We start from the raw sequence: 19,386 nt of genomic DNA on the forward strand, positions 1-19,386 counted from the left end.
GATATAAGGTATAAGGTATAATCGAAGTTGATATAGATATAGGTAAATATAACATTATGGCCAACCCCCCTTAATGGGGCGTGCAAAATGGTCAATTGAACACGTAATTAATCAACTCCTGCTCAATAATAGTCATATTATTTGTTTATTGGGTCAATTGGGCCTAGATTATGATGATGATTATGATTCATAATTGTATGAATGTGTGACAAAAAAAAACACCATTAAGGAGAAAATTTCACATTTTCGGTTAGCATCACAATTAGGGGCACCCGTATTCAGGAAACAAGCCTTTTGAGGGAACATTTTTTTGATTCCGAAAGTGTCCCCTTAATACTAGGGTTCTACTGTATACATATGTCTGCAAATCTGAATACAATTTATATTAATTGACCTGTTATTTTTTTTTACGGATCGGTCGTTTTTAATTTCTTTCTGTTGTACTTCTGTCAATATTATAAATGATGAATTGATGAGATTTTCTCATCAGTATTCATGAAAATTATCAAATAGATTAAAAAATACAAAAACAAATCTGGATCAAATACATAACTGCGAGTATATAATACATGATTATATATTTATACTTATAGATAGGCGTTCCTAGATTGGTAATCCCTATGTTGGCAATCAGGTAATAAAGACTAATAATACATAGATTATTTATCGCCCAAACGATAGCCATGCCTTCTGGTAAATATCTATAGGTCATAATCTGACCTTAATAATCGTTTAACGCCTACTAGGCTCGCTACTAGGTAATAGCATGGACAGTCTGCGTTAACCTTTTTGTTCAACTTTCTCCTTAACAAGTTAACAAGTGTTTATTTGCCAATTAACGTGTTCAGACTCTGATAGCAGATACTAACATTCCAAAATTATTGGCTTTCAGAATGCAGCTATATATCATTAGGTCTGTATGTAATAATGAATCATACGATTTATAATCATTAACAATGTTGGCATGTACGCTACGAGATGATTGGCCATGGTCTTAAATCACAGTATATAATATTTTAAAGGGACACGGTAAAATGAATTCGGATAAAAAAAAATCCCTTGCTATGTTACCATTAGGAAATTTAGGTTAGGAGACAAAACAACAGACATCACGGTGGAAGTATGAATGTCAGTGCAAATGACGTAAGGTCCCTTGGTAGAAATTTTGCCTCGCTGGCCTTTTCTTGTACTTTATTGTTAATTTACCGTTAAATCGATAATAGGCTGAAAACATAACTTAGGCCTATTTGTTTTGGGATTGAAACTAAGTTTTATGTATAATTATTTCAAGAATTACAATTAACCTCAAAATGTGAATGGAATGTCTTGGTTTAAATAAACAATTTGTTGTTGACTGAATATGATTTGAGTATGGGAAACACTTTGGCATATGGCCGCATGACCCGTAACGTTTGTAAAAACACACTGAAAATCAAAATAAAATTAGCAAAATAAGTTAAAGTGGCAATATATAGGGCGCGACCGTGTTCCATTTATTGCTCGTTGATAGTTGTTTCAGCATAAACATCCTGAAATATAAACGATATTATAACAAAAAAAAATCAGTAGATGATCTACAATGGTTAGGTCTACTTCCATAAAGATAGACACCCGTGGGAATAGTTACACATTTATAAGTTTTGATATACTGTACTATTGAACATACTTTACAAACGAACGTCCACTTAATGCATCAGACAGTACACACCCTCAGTCGACTCCACATCCTGTACATGTATTAATAATATTTTGAACAACTACAACAAAACTTGATTGTTTAAACACGTAGGGATAACATTTTCATAACAATCCAAACAAGAAAACCATCAGCAAACAGGGCGGGAATAACACGAGGCTCTGTAGACAGGGGGAGTTACTGCGGAACTGCTTCTCTAGTTTAAAAAAATTCTTGTTTAAAATCATCCAACGATGCTAAGCGTATAGAGGTACCCCTCCCCCCTACAGTACAGACGTTTGCTGGGCAACAACGTGATTGAACCTTCCTTCACAGGTTTTCATGTATTGGCATATTGTTAGCTAACAAGTTGTGTGTATTTCTTTGTGAAAATGAGTACCGTGGCGTACTCATTTTCACAAAGCATTTGCATCCCCTCTTGGAAAGAGGGAACTTCGAAATAATTGTCTCCATATCTTCGCTAATTAAATTAATCACCGTAATTTAATAGCTTACACTTGTGAATTTAGCTAGCGCTTAAAATGTACAATCATTTCACCACCCGACAAACTCCGAACTTTATTCATTTGGCCTACATAATAGTTTCATCTTGCTGTACTATTATACTCCAACATCACTGGCGCATGGTAACAATCAACTGATGCAGACCATTTCCGGTCACACATTACTTTCCATTTTAAACCTCTGGTTTAAAATCATCTATCAAAGTGTGATTAGATTATGCATAATAGGAACGGTTTGAAGCAGTGGCTGCGGTTCTGCTTATCAACCTTGAGATCGGAGGTTCAATCCGCTGTGTATTGCGCTTGTGTCCTTAGGCATAGGGGAGTAAAATGAGGCTCTTTAGACGGGGGGGGGGGGGGTTCTAGTAAAATGAGGCTCTTTAGACGGGGGGGGGGGGTTTCTGCGGAACTGCTTCTCTAGTTTCAAAAATAAAAAATAAATAATGAATAAAAAATTAAAACTATATATTATTATATGTTTGATTATACATATAGGAGCGATATGACGCAGCGGCTTGAGGTCGGAGGTTCAATCCGCTGTGTATTCCGCTTGTGTCCTTAGGCAACGTACTTTACCTACGGTTTTCACTCTCCACCCAGTAGTAAACGTGTGTACTTGGCAGGTTTAAACACAAAAATGCGCTGACTACAGCAGCAATGGAATTATCCGAAGGGACCTGAGTATGGGTTCCATAATGTGCTTGATCCAACGACCGGGGGTAATAGGCCTAATGCTAAGCGTATAGAGGTACCTACAATATGCGAAAAGACATCCTGTATTTTACCTTGTATCATAGGTGTATATTATTATCAATTCCATTTAGAAATTACTTTGGATCACTCCTGATTAAGGAGAAACTTATTTTAACTTTCTGGCTGACGTAGACTAAGTTGTAGGCCTATGTCCATAATTATTATACCTCTAATGTAATAAGGAAATATCCGTAATTCATCCTGAAGATGACCAAATTGAATTCCTCACTGAAGCCTGTCAAAACTTGGAGCCAATAGTTGCTCTAGGAATGGCGCCAGGGTTTTGTTGGCGAGGCGTCCCCGACAAGAGCACAAGTGGGTGTGGAATGGGAAAACCAGAACCACTGGAAGAATGTCAGAAGACAAAACCCCAAAAGCTTAGGGATTTGAAAGTCTCATTTAATCGATTCTCACAAACTGTAGTAAACAGAATGTTTTTTCACCCCGACCTGACAATTTGTAGTTCTTTCCGACGGCCGACGGGAGACAGCTTTCCCTGACCCACTCCCTCTCCCAATGGCACCACCCCTGACTTATACTATAGAAATTAGACCGTATATTGTAAACTTACCCTGAGTAACGATCTCCCACAATAAAACACCGTACGACCAAACATCGCTCTTGGATGTGTATATACCTTCAAAAATAGCTTCGTATGCCATCCACCGAACGGGCAGTCGGGCCTATGTGAATAAGTAATAATAAACCATTATTAGTGCAAACGTGTGCGAGCAAAAAATATTAGAGGCGGTTTTATAAATATAAGAATACAGATAGTGACCGTTGACACATAGGCCTAGGCCCTATTAGTAAAGCGCCAAGTTGTCAGTCGAAAAACGAGGTAGAGGATGTAAGGGTGAGGAAACGGCACTTGGTTGAAAATACTCTAATAAACTTATGATCAGGCTATACAGCTATGATATAACATTGAATACTACAAGGATAACGCGACAAGTTTTGAACTAAATGTGATTTTCATTTTATCTCTTCAATTATATTTGACATTTGTGTCCACCAGGCTAATCATACGCGTGTTGTTTTAATATAAGATACTATAAAAAGAGGGCTGTTTCTCTAGTTGAATAATTTACCAAATTCTTAGCATGTTATGATAGTAACAATGTAACATATTTTCACAAAGTCAGGCTTTTTTTTCAGAACTAAACGCTTTATATTCACGCGTAAAGGGAACCGGGATGTTAAATTCCAAAGTGTTATTGGCCTAAAGATCTTTGTTGCGAAATAATCTTAATTTTTCATTGTCACTAAATACCTGTGGTGATTTTTCTGGTGTTAGTTCCGATTTATGATATATGTGTTTTTATTGTTATTGGTTATGAACTCAATAAATCAGTGGCATTAGCAGAAATGAGTTAGACAACATGAACAAACCACAACATTATTATGAAGATGTATTAAATTAAATAATAATAGACCTATGTGGAACTATTTGCAAAGCTATAAAAAAAATATTAAGTAGCGTAAAGGTATTGTCTAGTTAATTACGTTAGAGAAAGTGGGGTGTTCCCAAAAGCAATGACGATCGAATACCTCAAAATCCCTGAGAGAGTATCGATGATAGATGGCGTTCTTTGACTGAACATTGAATACAACCACAAACCATGTAGGTATAATACCTTCATGCACAGACTATTCGGAAGAAATCAAAACACATGACTGGCTCTCGTAAGTTTCTGATGTAGGTCTTGCAGAATTAACATGTTATTCACAATCTGTCAAAATTTATTCACACTTTTTTCCTAAACAGTGTGCTTCATTGTGCACGACTGACAAAGAGGCCTAGTTATAAGAACAGTTGAGATGAAACTGTTATGAGTAAGGTGTTCCATTTCATATTATTCAGGAATTAAAATCAAGAAAATAATCAATCAACACATTTCTTATACAAAACAAAAACAACGTACAGAAATAAAATGGGAAAACAGATATTAATTCCTAGAATTACCCAAGAAAGTCTTGGTGGAATCCCTGTGAACATATTACATTCCCAACAAAGTTACGAAAAAAAAACAGTGTGATAAGTATAAGATAACTAAGTATAACAAATACTCCAAAATAAGGACAATCTAGACATTATGAGTCGATACTATGATATTTATTTGATTTTCATCATCAGGAATATAGAGTAATCTAAAATATGATTACGAAGTTTGAAAATTGCTTACTTTGATGGATGGGTCTACGTGTTTTTGAAGGGCGACCTAGATATTTCAAAGCATGTTATAATTGACAAATATTCAGATTACTTATTTCTGTTTAAATTTGCTCTAAATTGCAAATAAAAATGATGTGTAGTTTGAAATACTCTCGGTTTTTTTTTAATCTTTTCTGTTTTTCGGTTAAAACCACGAACGGCGTCATTACGTTACGACGTTACCTAACTATTTCAGAGATAGATGTAATTAATGACGTAAATTACGACATCTAAAAATGATATAAGCTTCCTCTTCAATAGCTATGGACTTGCGTATTATTATTGCGTAGGCCTACTATGAGGTGAACATTAAATCAATCCGTTAGCTGTAAGTAACTGTAAATGTTCAAAAACAAAACATTTCTTTTGTAGCCTTACCCGTTTGGCTGATTTGACATACGTATCGGTAAACTCACAAGCTTGGCGCGAAAGACCAAAATCAGAAATTTTACAAACAAGATTTTCGTTGACTAAGATATTCCTTGCCGCCAAATCCCTGTGGATAATCTGGAAAAAGTAAAAAATAGGAGGAATGAATGCAACACATCTCTTGAATGAATTATTCAACTGTCAATCATGTGAAGTGTTTTCCCTAACATCAATCATTGTCTCTTTACAGATGTCAGTATTTTCATCTGTCACAAGAAAATATGTTTTACATAATCCTCTCATCGGTCACAATTAAACATTAATTTTGCATCAAAATTTGTTAGCGTTTTATTAAATGAATTACATTTTTATCGTTAAACAATACAGAAGTAGGCCTATATTCATAAATTTATTCGTTTCATTTTGACCATTCAGCATAAGTATACACTTTACACTGATCACGATTTTCATATGTGAAAAAAACACATGTTCATTATCATAAAGAACAACAGCAAACAACATTAATATTATGATATAAAAAAAATATTAACAAAGCAATTAGTACCATTAATTGCAAAAACAAAAGTAAATGCAAGTATAGATAGATGCACGTTAATATTTATGAAAATGTACATTTTAACTCGTATTACATTTGGTTTGCACTGTATACAAATTTAAATAAGTTTAATGGCATGTTGTAATAATAATAAGCTTGGCCATTTTCTTGTTCTTATGGAAACAATCAATCAAAAAGATTAGAAAAACGAAGTTCAAATTATGTTTTCATATCTGTCAAATGTCATTGCATTTATAGCATCGACTTCCGTAGAAGAAAGCTAATTCCAAATCTAGTAGGCATAACGAAAACAACGAGAAATTTATAGGCTTACAAATGGTAAAAGCGTACATTAGGTGTGAAAGGGTTTAAATTGACTGAAATAGACAGAAAACTAGAGCGGTCACTCTATAGAGTGCATACCTCCTCCATTTGCCAGAATACATAATACATTTTTTACACATAATTTGAACTCCGACCTTTCACTCATAAATGTAATTACGGTACGGTACCTTACCATTATGTACCCTCCACTCTAGTTGTATGATGGTTCATTCATTAATTTTTGTTTAATCAATATTATTGAGATTTTTTTTAATGTATGTAACCTTGACCCAAACTTAGGTATCGCTAATTTTATGATGATCCATTCATTATTCATTAGTGTTTTACATAATCCTGCTCAAACAGACAAAACAGTACGACAGACAGACAAACAGCGGTGATAATATAATCTCTTTGACGGAGGTAATAAAAGGTTTGGAGACTTTTAGGAAATACTTTCAATAACAAATTCGTGTTCAACACACGATCCTGATAGAAATTAGCTTCTTGATTGCCCACGTATGAGGAAAGAATCTTAATTCACACCTGCTATCGCTATGCGTAAATGAAACAGAAGTAGAAACGTCGATAGGTACTGCCAGGTCCTAAGGCAGATGGGACTGCGTAAGTCCTCGTTAATAATGCAATATGTCACTTCATTCAAATGATCGAATAATTTATACTAATACATGCGAAGATTACAGATGTTATGTGAATAAGATATTCCACAACAAGGAATGAAAACCAAGAAAATTACAATGGTGTGTATTCCCATTTATGTATAAGGCAAATCGTAGGACATTAAATCAGTATTATAGAACTATACATTACATACATATTAAGCCTATGACGTAGGTTTAATGCATAATACATATAGGCCTATTGTATTATGTGACAAAATATATGGCCGGGTTTTAAAATATAAAATGCAAGAGGCATGATATAGGCATAGGGCTATTGGGTGGTCCAATGTAAAGACTCATAATTCCCAGGATTACATAGGCCTACGTGTAGTCTCAAATACAACTAAATTCATTTTTGAAAATGTTTCATTTCAATTATATTTAAGTTTCAATTATAAAAGTGAAATAGGCCTAAGAATCATTATACAATAGGCCTAATTTGCAAATACATTGGTAAAATTGTACAAATAAAAGTCAACGCTCACCAACGCATTTAATGTGTCAGAGGCGGATAGAAAATCAATGAAACGCATTTATTAATGTTGTTTTAATATAAATTCGCAGATCAATTAAAAACTAACATTTGTCCACACTATCGAGTTTTAATGCAACTATTTTTTATTTTGGCTATGAACATGATGATGTCATATCACACATATGACATGGTCACATCATATCCTACCCATAGGTAGGCCTATTATACAGTAAAAGCAAATCGCAAGATGTAACATAAAAGCTTACTATAGCTATCATGTGTGTCAGTATAATCATATCGATATTCCGATTCCGATTACAATGTTGCAGAACATCATTATTTGATTTAAAATTATCAAATATACGCCTAAAATAAAATCAAACAAATTATTGTAAACGGTATACATTCTGAAACAAAGGCTGGCAAGAAGTATCCAAAGAACAAATTTATTTCCAATAAATAAAACAGGCCATGGATACCCTACAAAACTTTTTTAGGCCCATATTTAATGTAATATTTGAAAGTACTACAACACGGAAATTTGTGAATTAATCATTCCGAATAGAGAATGACACCAAATGGAAGTGCAAGTCCTCCTGGGAACATAATTTAAATCTAATGGGAAGATGGGATATTCCGGGTGTAGACTATTCACTTAATAGTGTTTGTAATGCACATAATAGAGGATAATGGGATTGGCTTCCTGATTAAGTTCCTCTTATGTCACGTGAGTGTGATTGCCTATAAAAACACTTACATTTAGTGATGAAATGTACACCATTCCTTTCGCAACTTGTAGAGCCATTTGAATTAGGTCAGGGGTTGACATTCTGGAACTTTTCTTGTGAATGTTACAATAGACTGGATCACTGGTACGGCTCGATCGCAAGTAGGATAGTAATGCACCGTTGGCGGCGTATTCTACGATTATTATTTGTGTGCCTTTAACGAAGGAAAAAATCATCCGTACGAGCACTCCAATAATTCGCAATAATAAAGTTATATTTGATAATATTTATTTGGACTTACACTTTTATATCAGTGGCGCACTTTGTAACACAAAGGTGCGTCCAAAACACAAGACAAATTAGGCCTACTAATTACAAGACACATCAAATTAAAAAAAGACAACTAAAACTTAAACCAAACTCAAAATAGTTTAAAATAATCCCTTCATTCCTCCCCTTCCTTCCCTGAACAATTCGAATTTAACGCCACCCTACTGAATAAAACTGTACTTAACTTTACCTCTTATTCTCTATAAAAAAAAATCAAAATTAAGTACCCTTTTTCCCTCTTCTCTCCCTAAACAATGCTAACATTTCCCAGTTTCATTGAAAACAATATAAATCTCCATGTTCATTCTGAATAACTAATTAACAAATAAATCACACTCATTTACTCTTGGCATTCCGCTTTCCTACATCATTCTAAATATATTCTTCATTTTCTCATAGTAAATCTTTCATTCAACGTTTGTTCCGATCCCGCCTCATATACGATATATTATCCAAGTAGTGCAATGCAAAATAATGGTTTTAGTTTATACAACTTTGTCAAGACTACGTTATTTGGTTATTTATTGTTATTTTATGCCTCTGTAGCCATTGATAGCTGAAGAAGATATCCTAATAATATATAAACTTGTAACTTTGATATGTAAATTCACAAAATCGTAAATTCCAATATTGTTGTTTCCTTCCTATTTCAGAACCTTTTGTTAATTTTTTAAATAGGGGAGTTCGGGTTTCAAAAGTCAGAATACACTGTTAAAATGTCCCGGTCGAAATGACTGCCACCATATTTTCCTTTAAATTTTTGTTTTAATCGTTAGCTTGATAATTTCATAATCCTCTACTAACAGAACTGTGTGGGCAGACACCGATAGTTTGCCGAGTGCGTATGTGATTTTCTAAAAAATATAAATACGATACCGATGGACCGACTATAATCACTAGGCCTATCTACAATAGTTGCATACCAATACGCGTGCATGCCCCAAGTAGACGGATGATGTTGGGATGAGGAGCCATCTTTTTCATCAGTGCTAATTCATTGTCAAAATCTTTCTTATCATCTTCGCCAACACCATCTGAAACGAAAGATTAAGAACTTTTAAAAATGTTATTAATTAGGTAACGAGGCAGAATGTGTAAAACGAAGGTTCGTAGACGCATTCCTCACATGTGACCTAATGTTGCCGCTGGCTTTTCGCTTGTTTTGATGAGCTCAAAACTTCCTCATTAGAAACGAGTGTACGCATCACCCCGACATATTAGCCTCTTTTTACTGCAATCTCGCCCCCTTAGGGACATGGTCAAAACCCAGCCACCCGCAAAATCAAAGGTCGCTGACCATTTGAGTGAAACGGTTATAGGCCTGCTGATCTTCCACTTGTCTAGCAAACAAAGGCTTGTAAATATTTATTTTGAAAACATTTTCTGACGGATAATTTGTATTTTTAAAGAATTCAATTACTCTACTGCAAACTTAATAAGGATACAATGTATCATTTTCATTATTGGATTGGATTCCCATGCCAGAGGGCGCGATGTATTTTTATGCCTAAAGCATTGTATGGACAGGAACGCCTGAAAGTTACATTACTAAAATAACAGCCTATAGAATATTTTCATCGATCATGTTAGAGTTTAGTAGAATAATCTATCGAAAATTTAAGATTTTCAATAGAAAATTGCCCCTTTAAATTCTATTTAACATTTATTCAAATTATGGGAGTGCAATGTTGGGGTATCTAAGGTGCCATGTTCTTAAAATTGTCGCATCTCTTATGAAGAGCATGAAGTGTCATTTTGACTTGTGAGAACAAATATGAGGCTGAGGTAAGCTATATGTATTAGGTATTGAACTTTTATTTATCAACCTAAGGCACTTGAAAAGGCATTTTTAAGATATAAAAGTACCATTACCTGCCATCCAGAGAGTAATTCTTATTAAAATATTTGTATATTAACACAAGAATTGTTGGGGCTCAAATCATCTTAAATTCTGATCCGTAGTTTATAATATATTATGCAATGAATTTAGTAAAATAATAATAATAATGATGATGATGATAATAATAATAAGCAAGAGATTCAAACCCCACCAAAGCGCCAAACAAATGTATTATTTTAAATGTATTCGAATGTATTATTCTACAGTATGTACCATGTGACAGTGATGTCGTCACTTTGTTTTATTTTAACTGGTTAAATAAATATATGTGATATGACAAAAAGATATATCATTCCAAAATGATTATAATGGATTTCGCGTACTTTAGGGTGAGTTCAAATATTTTCATTTTCACAAACGTATGTTTAAATCAATCAAACAACAATAGTAACATAAGAAAAATATTTAGAGTAAGCTAACATTAATATTCTACCCAGAGGTACGCTCCTTGGGAAGGATTATAAGGTAAAAGGGCACATACGGAATTGAGTTGAATAGAGACAAACGTAATCATTCGTTATGCACATAGATGCAATGTTCAAAGTGAATATTTGCAGTTTTATCACGGTACAGAGGGCGCTCTATTTTATAAAACGTGCACAAACATTCAGATCCAGAAAGAGAACATACTGTAGTCGCAAATAGTAGGCCTAAAGGCGAAAGAGAACAATTTGTAAATCAATAACAGTGGTGTAAGTTGTAAAATAAAAACAATAAAAACAATTAAAAAAAACCTTCGCCAAGTTCATCAAAAAATGTTTTGTTTATCTGTATATTCATCATCAAAATATCTTTATTCGGTATAAAACATGGTTTATAGTAAAATTAGAAGATGTTTCTTTAATGAGTCTGTTAACGCAATGAACACTAAAATAAATGAATCACTAAAAAATATATAACAGTCGGGATCCTATACTGTATTTCTGTAGTATAAGAACCGAGTCACCTACAAAACATGATAACATCGTCATATGGTAATTTAGCGCAAAGGTTTGCAAAACAAGAATACATTAAGAAACAACCATAGGTAGCAATTACATTAGCTTAGTTACAGTAATGATTTTTGTAGCAGCAGAAGGGAGTTCGTTTCAAAGCATTAAGTCAAGTGCCGAATTCATATTATTAAAAATTCATATTGAGTGGAACAACATTTCGTTGTTTGAGGCTCTAGTGTTTGTTAAATGCATATCATAAACTGGTTCAATTTCATTACATAATCTTTGAGGTGCAATAACATAAGCACATTTTATAACAGAAAAATCGTTCCAGTTTTCCAACTTCCAAGTGCAAAAGAGTGAATTTCACTCTAAATGAGTCAACTCAGTACGGACTCCAAAAGTATGCATTTTCTTTTAGTTTTAAGGCGTATGCGGATTTTATAAGTCCGCAATGACGATATGGCTTTTTAGTAACACTCTATACTCTACTTGAATGATAACCTTTTCAGTAGTTTTTCACTCTTTTGCAATTAGAGACAGTTTTATTACTAACCTTGCAACATTTTCACTGCAACCGTGGTAACACTCGATTTTCCGGCAATATTCTTAGCGTGAGCTTTAAAAACTTTACCAAAAGCCCCTTTGCCGAGTTCTTCCAAAAATTTAATATCTTCAATTGGATATTCGAACACATCGTCGGTAATTATCTCATATTCAACCTTAAAATAAATAATTATAAAATCATTACCAAACTCATACAAATATGACATTTCTCCCTGCTCTCCCATAAACCTATTTGGCAGATTGTATATAAATAATTATAATGTACTGTTTATATAATATATTTCAAGATGAAACGCATTGGTGTAGGTCTATCTGTTTTCTTAAATGTGTACCAAAACAGGTCCAACAAATATTGGAGTTTATTATAAGGCTATCTAAGGTGTAGGCCTAACTATGATAACACATTTTCAAAAAGAGCTGACGAATAATCACATATTCAACTAGCATCTTCAGATAAAGATATTAGGACACATGCCTGTTGAAATACCGACAAGTACAACTGGTCATCTGATTCAAGATATCCGTGAACTTCGGTCAGCTGGAAAACAAGATAACCACCTGTTTAAGTCCTAAGGATAATTGAGTTCTATTGACTCCATGTGCAAATCATAAATGTACGCCTCATTTGTGATGTCGGCTCGGCGAACAAACAATTGTGTAGTACCGTTCTCACCCTCACTGACATTACCAGCTCAGATTGCGTGAGTTATCGGGTAAATAACGCATGAAAATGACACGAGTAATATCAGAAAGCCCGGCAAGACGTTGTCAAATCCAACTCTGGTAACGGATTTGATTAACTTTCCATAGTAATTATAAAGATCAGAATGCTGATAAAAGATTTCAGCATATTTGTAAATTAGTTCGGTAAATTTAATCGATAATTATCATTGCTCAGCAAATATTATCGCAAAAATATGCTAGAGAATATGATCACCCCAACCTATATCTTATACACATTAATCATGTTAATGACATTTATCCTAACTCTATGTTCAGCTGAAATAATGATCTTCCAGCTGGCCGATTGTATTCAACAAATTCTTCCTAACATGTTCCTTTCCACTTTTAATGCTTTTTTTAAAAATTATTTTTTCATAACTAATCATACGCAATATCAATGTGTGTACCATAAGAGCGTCAGATGCAGCAGCATACAACTGATTTGTCACCGGCGACCTCATATTTCTTGCGGCTTCAACCGAATTTCTTTCCTAAAGAAAATACCACAAACGTCAAATAAGGTAACATTTTGTAAAACAAAAACGACGGTTTCAATAGCATATATAACAGAATAGCCCTATACTTGTAACAATACGGTACGGTACTAGATGAGTGATTATGTAATAACAACTTTATTATGTATACATGCGAAATTAAATAAGTCTACCGTAGGAATATTGATACCAATATTCAAACATTTTTATCTTACTGTAAAACTAATGCGGTAGGCCTGGCCTACATTAAACACGTCGAGGAAAAGGTAAATGTGTTGTTGTTCTGGAACTAAAATCTTGTTTCTAAAATTTGTAAAACCGGGTGGTTTTTCGATGACCATATTCAATTCACACACACAAGCGCAGAAAGGTAATGACTAAAATCTAACCACAATATTTACGGAAATAGCTTAGAATACCATAACACATTGTTCGAGGAAATGTATCAAATAAAAAAAATAACAATGTCTGATTTCAAATATGTTTATGTAAATAATGTTTTGCCAAAAGCACATTGTTCCCTAGAGGATTCGAGCCTACACTCTGCTAAGAATTCGGTTGTTTTTTTAACAATAAATAGCCACTAACCCTTGACTTTTTTTTCTTGTACTCGTATGCGATAAAACTAATTGCTATTAAAAATAGTATTAAGGCAATTGATCCTATTACAACAGCAATTGTTGTACTATTTTCACTTGATGATATTGCTGAAATGAAAACAAAATCCGATCATTTATAAGGCATTAGAAAGTAGACATTTGGAAAATCTACAAAATGTATTCACACGTTGTTCTTGCCTATTATTATAAACTTAGCAATAATTATAAATCAGGGGCGTGTTTAATAATAATATGTAAATTATTCGAAAAATGTATGTCAATGAATTTATTGTATTAACATTAAGGGGCCAACAACAGGTGTACAGTACAATGACACGTAAGTGATTCAAACGAGTGTCCACACGATGCTTACCTGGGGTAAAATGCGCATATTTATTTCGAAGCTCCTTCAGTGCTTAATAGAGCAAAAAATACGTGTTAACGCAATACAACCTCAAGCAACTCTACGACCCATAGTAGCGTTACTTGTATGTTTTTGTATGTAGACTGTTACTTTGGCCTTATTTTAACACGCCAAAATGTAGGCCTAAATACCGTAATGAAAATGTTCTGGTACCTGTTTCAATAGTTATAGAGGACGCAGGCGTGCTGCGTTTTCCGTTGCTAACCGATATAACGTATACAGTATATTTGCCTTCCACTGTTAAATCTGTACATGAAGCTCTCAAGAATGGATCATCGTTAACAAAAACTTTAGGATTCTCAACTTTTCCATCACTACATCGGACTTCAAAGAAATCCACTTCTCCAGCGGGCAAGTCCCACTCGCATGTTATTGAATCTTGTGTACTTGAGACCTTCCTAAGTTCGACCCTATCGGGCACTAGCATAATAACAAAATATACAAACATTACATTAAATTATTCGTATAACAAAACGAGTCTTTCTTCTGAATTTTCTCTCGTGAATAAAATAATAATAATAATAAACAATAATAATAATAATAATAATAATAATAATAATAATAATAATAATAATAATAATAATAATAATAATAATAATAACTAGACTTACTATGCCTATTTGTAAAACAGGACATAGTGTTTTTCCTCATGGCCATAATGAGAACTGATGTTGAAATTTATAAAGATTTAAAAAAAGTAATTAAAAATCATAAAGTAAAAAATACATAAAAAAGCGAAAGAAATCATGAAGAAAATTATGAAGTAGAAAAGAAAACATGAAAATCAATTCAAAGGTAATAAGACTAGACTCGACCTATGGCAGCAATGGTATTAAAGTTCTAACCATCGCACTTTAGAACCCGATACTGCGGAGGTCTGTGTATTTAGATTGCGAAATGTTATAAATTGAGAGCGAAAATAGGGAGATTTCGATCTGTGCGACACGACGCTAGAACGGAATCACTCATGCGTGACCGTCCTACTTGGCGTCCTACCTTCCCTGTATACCACGTAGAATTGGTCAAATTGCGTTCCAGAATCTACTCGACGAGATGACCTTAACGTTCTCGCATGCGCAGAAGACTGAGTGACGTCATTACTTTCTACGTCCTACCGTTGTCGTGCAATCAAAAGCTCCCTAATTGTTCATGCCTTTCACGGTAACTTTCGTTTAACCTAGCTGCAGCTAGTATGAAACGATAATAATAATAAACAGGCAAAGAATAGGCCTAATTATAACAACAAACATTATAATAGGGCGAATATAATTAATGAGTACGGCAAGGTAAAATCATTAGTTTTGATTGTTTTCTTTATTTTTATTATGCTACTTTCGAATGATGTTTTCGGTTCTTGTAAGAATTTAAAACGTAATTTCTGATTAAATAATATTGATGAAGTTGCTGCAACATTGCGTTAACGCCGTTTTCTGACATAACTTAACCAAAGCATTCTGCACGTTCGAGAATACATGATGACGTTGTTCGCTTGGTATTATCATCAAATGCAGAGTAAATTATTAGCCCTAGCCATTTTTGGTCAATATTAAGAAGACCAGGTTCTTCAGTAATGTAGCAGTATTTACAGAACAATAGCATGCAACCCAACAATGTGCACATTAACTCCTGGGTGGGTTGAATTAAGGCAGATAAAGCGCCTTGCTTAATGACACAAACGAGTAACCATCCTTAGTATCGAATTCTCCTCCAACCCTACCCTTCTCAATTCTCAAATACAACAGGAGCTATATCGCTCACCACCTGCCTCTAGGCTTCAATTTCTCAATAGGCCTACTCTATTTAAAATATTACGGTATACAATAAGGCTCAAATGGGCAATTATTATCACTATGAAAATATTAATTACATGTAGTTAGGAAAAAAGGCTGAGATGTTTCCAGTGGTAAACTGTCTTTGATGACCGTTACTGTCATACTGTACATAGAGCCTGGAGTAGGTAAATCAATACAGCTTGCTTTTGGTAGATCCAAGGAACCTACTTCAGATGGTGAAGCACGACCCTACGAATAAAATAGAACATAAGGATGATAGATGTTATATATCCTGTACTTTTTGTTATTGACAGTCCAAAGTTTCGAGATGCATTCTAAACTGAACACAGAGGGCGGCATGCTTAAAAACTCGTTTCACTTGAATGGTTGTGAAAAGTCAATGCCACTGCAATTATCAATTATGATTACATCTTTTATTATTGTTTTATCAAATGTATGAAATGGGCATGTCTTGTCAACCCATTTATCAATGTACCTGAGAACATGATATCTTATATTGGTCAACCGTACTAGCTCCAAGTGGTTCCCACGATGCGCTCACGGTCGATGTTGTGGAACCGCCTTCAATTAGTAGGAAACTCAGCCGATCTGAAATAGTGAATTGTCTTGCTTTTTAAAATTTTAATTAATAAGGAAAACCTTAATATAAAACTGCTTTCTACAGAGGCCCTCGACAATCAAAATATAACATGTTAATATAGAAAATCAAGTAAAATTCATGCTCAGAACCCATCAAATTACCATAATAAAATAGAAACTTGTATCATAAAAAAACAGATACAAAAGTACATTATTAAAGATCAAAAAGTCTTCTCAACAATAAATTCAGAATCTCAATATTTAATGAAATTAATGTAAATTGGCAATGTGGCAAGTTAAAAATTACCAAGAATGTATTTTTTTAAATTTGAATAATTTCAGACTCTTTGAGACCGACAGGAAAACCGTTCCACGAACCTGGTATTGCAGTGTCGATCTCTTTGCAATTTCATTATATGAGTTACAAGTACTGAAGTTTCATTTTATTTTAAACATATTGATTAACATGGTTTTGCTTTGATTATTTATTATATTTTATTATAGGACCCTTCAGGAAACAAACCTTGGGGTTCAGAGGGTTATTCTTTGCTCTCCTTCCCTTTTGCTTTTTCTTTCTTCTTGGTTTCCTTTTGATGTTCTGTCCTCTGGTCCTTGTTTTATCTGTTTTTTATTTTTGGTTTTCTGTTACCTTTGTATGTTATGTGTTGCCTGCTTGTCCCTGTAATCGTCTGTTGTTTCTGATTTTATGAAAGTTTTGATGTTTTTTTTTCCTTCCTTGCCTCGCCTTTTATCTTTTGATGTAATTGATTATGATGTATTATGTAATGGTGATGTTTTTTTCCCTTTGTTTCTGGTTGGTGATTTGATTTCTGTACGGAAAGGGCAATAAATAAAAACAAACAAACAAACAAACCAAAGGACAGCATAAATTGCAAAACAGAAAGTATTTTGGTGGCAGCCAAATCACAACGATATAAGCAGAAGCAAGTTGTTTCCCCCTGCTCATTGGGCCTTCAGAAGATAATGTACCGTAGTACAACAAAATATTAAAAGGTGTCTGGTGAAAACAAAAGTGCAATACCTGTTGAAATCCTAATAGTTGACATCGAACTTTGCAGTCCATTGCTATGTGTATACACTCCTAAAGTGTAAAATTTCCCCGCAACTGGCAAATCGATGCAAGACGCCCTCAGGATATTCCCACTGGCAGCAACAATTGGCCCATCATTCGGTAACAAAACTTCACCCCCTTCAACACATATTACCGTATAATAACCTGCATCCCCACGTGGAGGAGACCAACTAGCTGTCACCGAGTTAATCGTTGATGAAAATTTGTGGAGAGATACTTCAGCTGGAACTAAACATAACAGGAGAAATATAAGATGTTGATATTTTGAATCATTTATAAACTAGAAAAACGGTTTGTAAAGGTAGCAATATCAAAAAAATAATCAAGAAATATTATTTGTGTGTTCATATCAGTGCTGAAATGTGTAAACATTATTGTCACCAATATTTACAAGAAAAATTATGTTTTAAAAATTATGTTTCTCAATGAGCGAAACTTAAATTATTCGATTTGTCTTATTACATGCATATGACATGTAATGGGAGAAACCAAAATTAAACTATATAAAGCACTTGAGCACTACTTCCGGAATATATGCACCATACAAATATTAGTATCATTAATATAGTATTATTATTAAAACTTATTTTGATGTATATATTGTCCTAGTAGGCATTACATATAATAAATTAAAGGATACATGTAGTGTTCAACATACTAGCTGTAATCGTTATCGAGTCTGTTTTTCCTCGTTTCGTGCCACACACAGCAGTAACATTTATTTCTACATTTCTTCCAGGTTCAGCATTACTGCATGTCACCAAATGAACCCCGTCGAAAGACGTTTTTGATTTCTCTGGAATTCCTGAAGAACATGAAATGTCAAAATAATCTACAAATCCGCTCATTATCGTCCAGTTGGCGGTGACGCTGCTTGTATTGGAAGTTACTTCGGATAAAATAACTTCAGGTGGATCTAAACAAAAAAAATTAAGAGATGAAATTCTGCTACTTGCTAATTGATTGTCTAAAATTTAAAAAAAATATTGAACAACTAATGTTTTACTTACATGTTGTGATGGCGAGTGTCATTGTCTCTCCTCTTTTCCTTCCTCTCACTGCAGTCACACTTATGTTTACTGTTCTTCCAGACTCAATACCTGAGCAAGTAGCAGTAAAGGCATCACTAAACAACGTTCGTTGATGTACTGGCCTCCCATCTGAACAATTTACTTCAAAATAATCAGCTACGCCATCTACGATTGTCCATTCTGCACTTACACTGCTGGTGTTGGATACAGTCTCAAATAATATTACTCTTTCCGGATCTGAAATATGTATAAAAATATAAGATGAAGAGTAATGACTGTTTTTACTACCTGTATTATAGGTTACTTCGGATAAAATTAGTTCAGGTGGATCTAAACAAGAAAATATTAAGAAATGAAATTCAACTACTCACTAATTGATTGTGTATAATTTTGCTAATTTTGAATTACTAATATTTTACTTACATGTTGTGATGGTGAGTGTCATTGTCTCTCCTCTTTTCGTACCACTCACTGCAGTCACACTTATGTTTACTGTTCGTCCAGACTCAATACCTGAGCAAGTAGCAGTAAAGGCGTCACTAAACAACGTTCGTTGATGTTCTGGCCTTCCACCTGAACAATTTACTTCAAAATAATCAGCAACACCATCTATGAT

The 19,386-nt window shown here is 34.0% G+C and overlaps 1 protein-coding gene across 2 annotated transcripts in view; it reads right to left on the reverse strand.

Moving 5' to 3' along the window:
* The window catches only part of LOC117105051, a 60,069-nt gene that overhangs the window by 29,809 nt on the left and 10,874 nt on the right, over positions 1 to 19,386 (reverse strand). For both annotated transcript variants that reach the window (XM_033246059.1, XM_033246057.1), the window contains 14 exons: positions 18,750 to 19,007; positions 18,398 to 18,655; positions 17,689 to 17,967; positions 16,543 to 16,655; positions 16,142 to 16,295; positions 14,428 to 14,694; positions 13,840 to 13,958; positions 13,165 to 13,248; positions 12,510 to 12,572; positions 12,024 to 12,189; positions 9,556 to 9,666; positions 8,332 to 8,516; positions 5,546 to 5,674; positions 3,524 to 3,635 (listed from right to left, as the gene is read on the reverse strand). In XM_033246059.1, coding sequence (XP_033101950.1) covers positions 3,524 to 3,635; positions 5,546 to 5,674; positions 8,332 to 8,516; positions 9,556 to 9,666; positions 12,024 to 12,189; positions 12,510 to 12,572; positions 13,165 to 13,248; positions 13,840 to 13,958; positions 14,428 to 14,694; positions 16,142 to 16,295; positions 16,543 to 16,655; positions 17,689 to 17,967; positions 18,398 to 18,655; positions 18,750 to 19,007 — 2,298 coding nt within the window. The remainder of the gene's footprint in view (positions 1 to 3,523; positions 3,636 to 5,545; positions 5,675 to 8,331; positions 8,517 to 9,555; positions 9,667 to 12,023; positions 12,190 to 12,509; positions 12,573 to 13,164; positions 13,249 to 13,839; positions 13,959 to 14,427; positions 14,695 to 16,141; positions 16,296 to 16,542; positions 16,656 to 17,688; positions 17,968 to 18,397; positions 18,656 to 18,749; positions 19,008 to 19,386) is intronic.

This window comes from Anneissia japonica, unplaced genomic scaffold, assembly GCF_011630105.1.
Source record: "Anneissia japonica isolate Jap-2015-1 unplaced genomic scaffold, ASM1163010v1 scaffold287834_len5846547_cov211, whole genome shotgun sequence".
In the NCBI taxonomy this organism is placed as follows: domain Eukaryota; kingdom Metazoa; phylum Echinodermata; class Crinoidea; order Comatulida; family Comatulidae; genus Anneissia; species Anneissia japonica.